Below are 10,476 nucleotides of genomic sequence, written 5' to 3'. Positions count from 1 at the left end.
GCCCCAAATGGATTATTCCTTAGACTTGACTTCTCTTTGAGAGATGATGAAAAGCGTAACCAGCTCGTCCTGGACCTGGCTGTATATAGGTAAAGACCTTTTATTATGCATTTATTTCATGGCATTTCTTGCTATTTTCATTCTCAGTCACAGCCCCTTGAGTTCTTAAACATGAACAGCGGCCTCTTTAGCACCGGCTGCCACCTCTTCCCAGGCCACGTCCTACGTCCTGACTGGTTTCACCCCCGCACTCCCTGCTTGCTTACCCCTCATCCCCGCATCCTGAGAGCTGCTCTCCCCCAACCCACAACTGTCCACAGCTGTGACATTCACACCATCAGCCTGTGTCACCTTCCACGCTTCCTTGTTGAAGCCATTTAAAGACACCCGGGCCATCTGCCTCCCTCCTTGAAGATTCCAGGTCCTGGCTCACTTCCTCTGTCCTGCTGATGATTTCAGGATCCCTGTTCAGGACCTTTCTGCTTCTCCAGCCCTTTCAGACCCACCGATACCCCAGTACTTTTGTCCTTGTGCCTCCCTCTGCCTGTATCACTCTCACCCTAGGTGTCCTCATGCCCTTCAGGCCTCTGTTCAGATGTCACTTTATTATAGAGGCTTCTCTGCCTCACCATCCAGTATAGACCAGTACCACCCCTGCCTCAGCACGTCCTTCCACCTCTCCCTGCTTTTTATTTCTACCTGACAAACTCTCAATTTACCTGTATTTTGAAAAATGTGTAGTTGAGGCAGAAACTTTTTTTGTTTTGTTCCTACCTCTTTATGTCTCTAACACCTAAAACAGTGCCTGACACCCGTTAGGAGCTCAGTAAGTACAGGAGTAAATGGGTGAATGAATGAATGATTTTGACGATGGAATCAATGAACATTTACATTCATGAGTTGTAATAAAGGCATTTCTATTTTGGGGATTTTATTACATGCTCTATCTCATTTAACTTCTCAGTAACCCAGTGGCATGGGACAGATTGTTATCCTGGGATTACCCAGGGGGGGTGAGTCTTGTGAAAGTAAACATGGTAATTGGAGAAGCCACAATGTGAACCCTCAGTCTTAGGTCCAACTTTGTTTCTTTAACTGTGATAAAATACACATAACTTAAAATTCACCATTTCAACCCTTTCAATTGTACAACTCAGTGGCATTCAGTAAATTCACAATGTTGTGACCCCATTACCACTATCTACTTCCAGGAAATTTTCTCAGACATAAGGAAACCCCGTACCCCGTAAGCAGGCACTCTTCATTTCCCCCCTTCCCCTGGCAACCACTCATCTGCTTTCTGTCTCCATAGTTTGCCCATTCTGGGTATTTCATGTAAATGAATCACATCTGGCCTTTGTGTCTGGTTTCTTTCACTCACTGTAATGTCTTCAGGGTTCATCCATGTTGTAGCATATTCGTGGCTGAATAATATTGCATCGAATGGAGAGACCACCTTTTGGTTTATCCGTTCACCCACTGACGGGCACTTGGGGTGTGTCCATCTTTGGCCGGCGTGAACGGGGGCCGGCTCTCGGTGCAGCCCTCCCTCATCACACTCAGCTGTGTCTCCCACGCCTCCAACAGCCCTTCTGCCCACTTGCTGCCAGGTCACCTGCCTTTAAGAAGCTCTGCCTTCCATTCCAGCCCTCCTCCAGCTGACTGCATGTTCTCTGTTGCTCCAACTCCCTGAGCTTCCCTTTCTGCTGTTTTTCAGTTAAACATTCCCTTTTTCATCCTTTTAAGTCCTTTCCATTTTTAGGCCTTATTCCTGGAGTTCAGTGAATGTGTACCTCTTTCTCCTTTTAGCTCGATTAGCTACTTAACATTAATCCTCAGATGAAAACTTTCCTCATTTCCCCGTGCATGTACCTTTTCAAGGACTAGTGATATTTCTCCTGTCTAAGTAGAAAAATCCTTCCATTCACATGATTCTGTCCAAACTATTACACTAAAATTCCTTGTTATCTTCATTGGCACATGGATGTATGCATGAAAGTTCATTCATTCATGTCTGCTTCCTGCTTCTATTCCTTCCAATAGCTGTAGAATGCCACGCACTGGGAGACTGTAACCAGCCTGTTCTGAATACAGTCCCTGCTCTCCTGGGTTTACGGGCCAGTGGGGATGGCAGACAATACATAGGCAGGCATCTAATAGGTAATTACAAAGGAAGAAGAGTGCCGTACAGGAAAAGGACAGAGTTCAGGGATGGAGAACAATGGTGTGTGTAGTCTGGTGGTTGGCGGTGGAGGGGATGGCTGGAGAAAAATGGAAAGCCAGGGACGTGAGCACTGAAAATTGAAGGATAAGATGTAGCGAGCTCTACAAAGGACCGGTAGAAGATTATTTTAGGCAGAGGAGAACAGCACATGCAAAACCCTTGTAGGTCGGGGCAGAGGAACTTTAGGCGGCCCTAAGCACGAAAAAGAATCTGTAATCCATAGTTAAAGTGGTAGATAATAAACATGAAGTTGTAGGAAAACCTGACTCTACTTTTTATTATTTTAATTTTTCATTAATTGTAACAATGCTTTATCACCACTAACTATGTACTAGGCATGGTGCACGTGTCTTCTTAGCAATCTTAGGGGATAGGCACTATTTGTATCCTCATTTTACAGGTGAGGAGACAGGCTTAGAAAGGTTAAGGAATGTGGTCCAGGGTAATAAAGCAGGAAGGGGAAGGTGGAGTCAGTCCTCACAAGCCTGTGTGGCTAAAACCTGAGCCTGTCACCCCTGTATCATCCTACCTGCCATGATGTTTGTGATTTTTGAATCATCGCTGCATTTTCAAATATTTTAACACGTATAAAAATAATCATTTGGCCAAACTTCTTATTTTAACGAGTGATGTGGAATCTAAACCTTTCCTCTGCTCACGAAGTATAAGAGAACAATTGCCCCCAATCCTGAGGTCATTGCCATAGAGGGAGAGGGCTGGGCTTGCTGGGCAGGATGGGCTTGCGGAGCCAGTCTTCCGGGAGAGGTAGGATGGGGCAGCTGCAGAACAGCTGCAGGGAATCGAGAGCCCTAAGGACGCAGGAGCTTAGTGGATTCAGCATTCCTGGCTATTCAAGTCAGCCTTAGGGGCTTAAAATAAAATATTCATGAAGGAACAAGGCAAGCCGTTCTCTGCAAACCTCTGGTGTTTCAGGCCGCAGATATTTTGGGGTAAGGGGCAATCAATGCCAAGTGTACTGTGGGTCTAAAAATGAAATTGCTGATATGTTGAATTTCCGGCGGTCTGGGCATGAATTTAAGATGAATATTCTAAGACCTGTTTAGCATGGAAATTGTAAACTTTCTTCACTTAAAATGGTCCCTTAAGTGGGACTTTGTATTTACACTTCTTTAAATGGTTTTGAAAATCATAACACTCGGTTGTTGAATTTTGAAGGTATATGGACACCTCTTTAATCGATGTTGACGTACAACCAACTTATGTGCGAGTGATGGTCAAGGGAAAGGTAAGTGTGACCCTATGGGCTGTTCCCATTTCAGAAGCTCAGCCTTGAATCAAACTAGCTTGCCTCAAAACAGATTTAAGTGATTTTAAAATAGAAAAAGAGAAACCCAGTCAGAGTGCTGTTTTTTTAGACACACGATTTTAAATGACGGGAGTGGTATGATAAAATTTGTATTTTTAACCTGTGTTTGTTTTGTTAGTACTTTTTTCAGAGCTGATAAGATGGTCATGTATGGGTAGCCTATGCTTGAAGTTATATTTAAATAATGTACCCATTTAAAATAATACACCCACTTAAATAATATACCCATTTAAAATTGTCGGTGATTTCATTCACAGCAACTGTAACTTTATCACTTTTGAAATAGTAGTTTTTGCTGATTCTGAGCTTTCATGTCAGTTAGCTTGAAGACATTAAAATGGAAATGTGTTGATGTTCTATGACAAGAAGTTTTATCTATAAATCCTTTATCAGCCATGTTCTCATAAATGGACCAGTCACGATCTGTGACTAACCGTTCCTCAGACAATTAATTAAAATTCGTAAAATCGTTCATGCATATCAAGCATTGCCCATATTTTATTTTTTTCCTAATAAGCCTAAGCAGATTTTTTAAATAACGGTGAATCTTAAATTTGTAATGAAAACACCTCTTAAAGTAACCCCCTCGTGTAATACGCACTCACTCTCCACACTTCCTGTTTGCTTTCAGCCATTTCAGCTTGTCCTTCCTGCAGAAGTCAAACCTGATAGCAGCTCTGCTAAAAGAGCTCAGACAACAGGGCATCTGGTGGTCTACATGCCCAAGGTAGGTAGCCTCATTTGTTCAAACCTCAAGTTCCTAGAGGAACGTGGCCTGCCAGGGCTCCTGATGACTTGTGATCAAGGTCTTATGGGCTGAGAGAGCCAGAAAATGTACTTGGACCAGCTCAGGTAGGAGAACAAAGGCCTGTGAGAAGGGAGAGCTGGGACCGGGGCGCTGTGACTGTTGTAACTCCTCCTACCTGCAGTTCCCGCCTCCCAGCCTTCCTACCTGGCAGACCAGAGTGTGGAGGAGGGGTGCGTAGATCACAGGCGCCATGAGCATGCCCGGCACATGGTAATCAGTACTTTCCTTACCAATAACTTTGAAAGAAGATGTAGTAGGCCTTGGGTCTCTTAAAAAAAGTGTGGTTGAATTTCAAATATTGAGCTTACTAGATTCGTGACTTTGGGCAAGTTATTAACCTGGTTCTGGGCCTCTTTTTCCTAATATCGCTTTTAAGAAAGATAATACACATAAAATTCATAGCATAGTGAGCACTTATTGATGCCATCATTGTTGCTCTTTGTATTATTTTTATGATATGGACTAGATAGTTTTTTTTTTTTTTAAAGAAGATGTTGGGGGTAGGAGTGTATTAATTTATTTATCTTTGCTGTGTTGGGTCTTCGTTTCTGTGCGAGGGCTTTCTCTAGTTGCGCCAAGTGGGGGCCACTCTTCATCACGGTGCGCAGGCCTCTCACTATCACGGCCTCTCTTGTTGCGGAGCACAGGCTCCAGACACGCAGGCTCAGTAGTTGTGGCTCACGGGCCTAGTTGCTCCGCGGCATGTGGGATCCTCCCAGGACCAGGGCTCGAACCCGTGTCCCCTGCATTAGCAGGCAGACTCTCAACCACTGCGCCACCAGGGAAGCCCAAGATAGTATTTTAAACTAAAACTCTTTTTTGTCTTTTATTTGGAAGGAGAAGTGTCGTATATGTATTTTTTTCAGTTTTTTTAATTGAAGTATAATTGATTTACAATATTGCGCTAGTTCCAGGAATACAGCAAAGTGTTCTGTTTTTTGTTTTTAGGATTTTTTTGCATATTACATTCCAGTGTAGGTTATTATAAGATAACGAATATAATTCTCTGTGTTTTGTAGTAAATCCCTGCTGCTTATCTATTTTATGGATAGTAATTTTTATCTGTTAATCACATCCTCCTAATTTGTCCCTCCCCCTCCCTCTTATGCTTGGTAAGTCAGACAGAGAAAGACAGTACTATAAAATATGACTTATATGTAGAATCTAAAAAATAATGCAAGTGAATCTGTATACAGCACAGGAACAGACTCACAGACATAGAGAACAAAACTATATGTGTACTTTTTTTTTTTTTAACATCTTTATTGGGGTATAATTGCTTTACAATGGTGTGTTAGTTTCTGCTTTATAACAAAGTGAATCAGCTATACATTATATGTGTACTTTTGATATGGCTGACTTCTAATGACTGGTAGTGTTCCCTCCGCTGACTTTCAGACTCTAACTTTGATCTCAGAGCTGAATGTCTGAGACAGAAGCTGTTTAGAAGCCTTAACAGACTTAACATGGATAGATGACAATGCTGAAAAAACTTAAGGAAATAAAACTTTAAAAAAATTCATCTGTCTATATGGAATATTCCAATTCCTCAATACAGGCTCTGTGAATGAGTTAGGATGTTTTGTGCTGCAAGCTGCAGAAACTCCAAACAGAATTGGCTTTAACCGGAAAGAAGTGTTTCAACTCTTGTAACAAGATACGGAAGGTTGGGAGGGCCCAGTCAGGGGAGGGTCAGGCCCTTTCTGATATGTTAGCTCTGTACTCAGACCTGCTTCCTTCTTGACGTGAGCACTTCCTTCTTGACATGAGTTACATGAGTAACTGGGGTGACTTGCTTTCGTGTTCTTACCTTGCACAAAAATGGAAAGACAGAGAATCAGAGAAAGACCAGAGAGAGGACCTCTCCCATCGCCATGGAATAAAAACTCCTCTGGACTGATCTGGCTAATTTAGCTGAAGAGGCTAACAAATCCTGAGGAGCTTAACCCTGGACAATGAAACCAATCTCTGGCCAAAGAGATGGTAGCCCTTTCTTCGTTCCTATTATTTTATGTTTGGTTACTGTTATCTCATCCCATGAGCTAAGGGTAGGGTCAGCTTTGCCCCAGTCACTCAGGTTTCAAAGGGGAAGAGTAGATAAACCAGTCAACATGGGGTTCTCCTTGTGAGAAAGAAAAGGGACCTGGGGGACACAAAGATTATAAACTTGATTAACCAATAGGGTTTCTATGATGGTTTAATAATCCTTCATTTTCCCAAAGCCAGTTTTGTAACAGATTATGAGTAATCAGTTATGTATTTTTACTCTGAGGTAATAAGACAGTAAATACAATTTGTTGTCAAGCAATAAAACAACAAACACAATGGGAAGAATCGCATTGTCCTTGTTGACTACAACAAATTAAGGAAATGCTTCGATGCCAGTTAGAATATCCTATAGGGAAATCTAAGCGATAACTCAATTACCTCAGTGTTTCGACAGAGACATTTGAATGACACTGCGATCAGCATTCTCCTTTCTTTTTTTTTTTTGAAATTTCCATTCTAACTGAAAAGCCAAAGATTAAATGGTAACTGCTATTTTCCTAAAAGGAAATCAAGACGTATGATTTGTGTATTTGTGTACCTTTTACAGGGTGCCAGGCAGTTGATCAGAAGACCTCTGCTATCTCTGCTTATGAATCTTTTAAATGAATACAACATTCTATTTCCGTTATCCTTTTTGTCTTTATATCTGTTTAAATCTTCATGTCACATACACATAAAAAGTATAAAAAATGGCTTATTAAAGAAAAGGCATTTTAGAAGTGTTTGGTTGAAGATGAGATAATTTACATAGAAAGAATCAGAATGGTTCTTTTTTTTTCTTAATAAGAAACTATGCGTAACATTTTTTCCTTTGAGGTATATACTTTTTTAAGATTTTAGACTACTGTCTAAAAGTAACATGGATGTGAAGCTATCTTTATCATTATTCCTTTTAATTATTAAATATTAATTTATTTACTTTTATCATTTCTTTTATACACCTCTGTCATTATTCCTCCTAAAAGGTAGCTATTTCTTGCCCTGAATTAGTTGTTTTTGACTCATGAGTTAGGTATTTGTAAGGACTGTAAAGCTCAAAGAACAAAAGCTTTTTCTTAAAAATTAAATTTAAAAAGTCATCAAAAGTTAAAAAATAAAATTCTAACTTCACTTATGCTTACTTACTATTAAAAATATGTGTTACTAAAAGTTAACATCTTCATAATTCCTATTGATGGAAACAATTGAAGTACCGAAGTTTCATCCACTGAGTCGTTTTGTGTGTCTACCTTACTGTGTATTGCACAGGCTTCTACCTTACTGTGGCATTGTCCGTGTCTGACTTGCGTTATAACGACTGAGGCATCTTCTTGGAATTTTAAAGCACTTTGTAAAGATCAGGTGGACACTTAGGTATACTTTTGTTTCTTTCACAGAACAGTGTGGTCAATATGTTAAGTGATAACTTAGTACTTCCGGAAATGTCTAATATAGTCCTTAGTAGTTTATAATACTTGGATACTCTAAATTAATGAAAAGAAGATCAAATTTGCTGTTTAGTTTTTCCTTCTTTGTGATAGTATTTGTAAAGAATACTTGTGAAAAGCTAATCTATTTGATGATGTCTGTGCTGTGATGATTATATTGTGTTTATCTGTGGAAATTCAGTGATTAACTTTGTATACATTTTTTCAAGGACACAATTTGTAATGGAATCCACAAAGTGCTCAAATATTTCTTATTATACATTTCATTCAGTATTTTGTCATAGATGTCAAATGGATCCTTTTCCCTTCCCTACCCCTAAATGAAGCCGGATCTATACAGACTGGGTGCCGATAAATAGGCAAGTTTCGTTAAGTCTGTTCCCTGTCACAGGGGTCATGGCTAGATATTCTGTTGCTGACCTGCTGGTGGGTTCTCCCAGCTCAGCTCCACATCCCAGGGACTTTCATCTCATGCTAGCTCTACAATACCAGATGCTTTCCAACATCTGCCACCAAGTCTGTAATCTGTGGGTTGATAGAATACACAGATATCACAATCCTTGCCATTCCCTACAGAATTCCTGTCTCCATCTGCCATCTTTATAACGTAACTCGTTATACATCACATCTCCCAGAAGGCCATCTCCTCCACCGTGATTTCAAGGGTTGATGTCTTGGCTAGAAGTGGCAAGTGGGGTAGTGGATGCAAAGGTACTCTGGCTTTCTCAGAAAGTGGCATTAGGGAATAGAAAGAAGGTCAACTGCCCAGGTAATAGAGGAGTAGGAAACATTCTGTGTTTCATGAGGCTTTTCTCAATCCTGCTCCACTTGTCAGTGGCATTTCTCTCTAGCTTCCGGCACTGTTGTATTCATTCGTCTTAGCTTTGGGGATTGGTGTAGAGTCTCAGTCTCCAGTGCCTTTTATTACATTAGATATATCCAGTCAAGAAACATGGACCTATGGGTGTCACCTGTCTACCGGAAATTCACTATTCTTTTTTGTTCAGCACAGCAGCCAAATGATAATTTTATAGTATATGTAAATCAGACCAAGTCTTGTTTTCTAGTCGTTCAGAGTTAAAAGCAAAATCCCCTGATAGCCTCCACCTGCCATTATCTCTCTGACGTTATCTTCTACCACTTTACCCTCTGATCATTCCAGCCACCTTGGCCTCCTCACTATTTCACAAATGTGACAAGCATCCTCCTACCCCAGGGCCTTTGCACGTACTGTTCACTCTGCTGGAATGCCCTTCTCCCAGATATCGTCATGATTTGTTCTCTCCCGTCTTTCAGGTTTTTTTTTTTTCTTAAGTGTTATTTTACCATGGGGTCTTTCCTGATCCCGATATTTTAAAAGTTTCCCCTTCCCCATCCCAGTACTCTCTATCCCCTATTCCTGCTGTATTTTTCTTCATAGAACGTATCACCACTGGACAGTCCATGTATTTAGTTGTTTATTTCTTTGTCTATCTATCTCCCTCAACAAAAATTTAAGCTTCATGAAAGTAGGGACTTTTGTCTGTTCTTGTTACTACTGTGTCACTGGCACCTAGAACAGAAACTGGCAAAGAGTAGGTATTCAATAAATTTTTGTTGAACGAGTGAATGCATTAAATGCATCTTTAAAATATATTTTAATATTTAGAACACGAATCTCCCCTAATTCCTCTCCTCCCTCCTCAACCATTTCCTCATTGTTTTTCCATGTGTATTATTCCAGGTTAACTTTCAAATAATTTTATCAAATTCTGCCTCCAGAAATGCCATTTGAATTTTTATTGCTATTACCATTTAGAGAGAGTAAAAAGAGATGATTAAAGTAATGGGCTCTGGAGCCAGAGAACCTGGGTTAAATCCTGATACTTCTGCTCAGCAGCTGTGTGACCTTGAGCAAATTATTAATCCCTCTGTGCTGTGCCTCAGACTCCTTGTCCATAAAGTGATATTAATGATCATTCATACCTCAAAAGGTTGTTTTGAGGACTATATAAATTAATGTGTAAAGCACCTAGATGAGCACTTGGGACACAATACACACTGCATTCATGTTACTATTAATTAATATTACCCATTACTAGTAATCAGTATTGTCAAGTTAATCAATATTAATTCCTATTAGTAAATATTTTTATTACTGAGTTGCATTGAATTTATAGATTGTTGTGGGAACGAACTGATATATCTACGTAATCGGATCTGCACTACAATAATGTATTTTCCATTTATTACTCACATTTTATGTCCCTCAGAAGTTTTGCTTTGCACTTTTCTCTCTATAGATGCTACATATTTTCTAAAGTTTATTTATAGGTACTGTGTGTATGATTTTCGTTCCTATTCTGAGTAGGATTATTCCCCATGGCATTTTCTAAGAGTTTACGCTTGGCCTTCGGTATATTTTCTGAAATGTGTGGTCAGACTAAGTGATATGTCCATACACAGTCTTCTCATCATCAGCCTGGAAGGGACTGACACATGATCTCACCACAGTCCAAGTTAACAAGATTTAACTGAAATGTTGCCTTCACGGAGAATCTTGCATTGTCATTCAATTAAGCTCCCATCTAGGTTCTCAACTGACAAGTTCCAGGAACACTCCAAGAATATGCTTCATGATTTCCTTTGGGTGTTCTTTCAG

General features: G+C 40.2%; 1 protein-coding gene across 4 annotated transcripts in view; it reads left to right on the top strand.

The window, feature by feature from the left end:
• The window catches only part of DNAAF11 (dynein axonemal assembly factor 11), a 75,215-nt gene that overhangs the window by 40,570 nt on the left and 24,169 nt on the right, over positions 1–10,476 (top strand). For all 4 annotated transcript variants that reach the window (XM_024741012.1, XM_024741013.1, XM_024741015.1 and 1 more), the window contains exons 8-10: positions 24–89; positions 3,401–3,470; positions 4,183–4,278. In XM_024741012.1, coding sequence (XP_024596780.1) covers positions 24–89; positions 3,401–3,470; positions 4,183–4,278 — 232 coding nt within the window. The remainder of the gene's footprint in view (positions 1–23; positions 90–3,400; positions 3,471–4,182; positions 4,279–10,476) is intronic.

This window comes from Neophocaena asiaeorientalis, unplaced genomic scaffold, assembly GCF_003031525.2.
Source record: "Neophocaena asiaeorientalis asiaeorientalis breed wild unplaced genomic scaffold, Neophocaena_asiaeorientalis_V1.1 scaffold177, whole genome shotgun sequence".
Lineage (NCBI taxonomy): Eukaryota > Metazoa > Chordata > Mammalia > Artiodactyla > Phocoenidae > Neophocaena > Neophocaena asiaeorientalis.
This window is presented reverse-complemented; position numbering and strand designations above follow the sequence as displayed.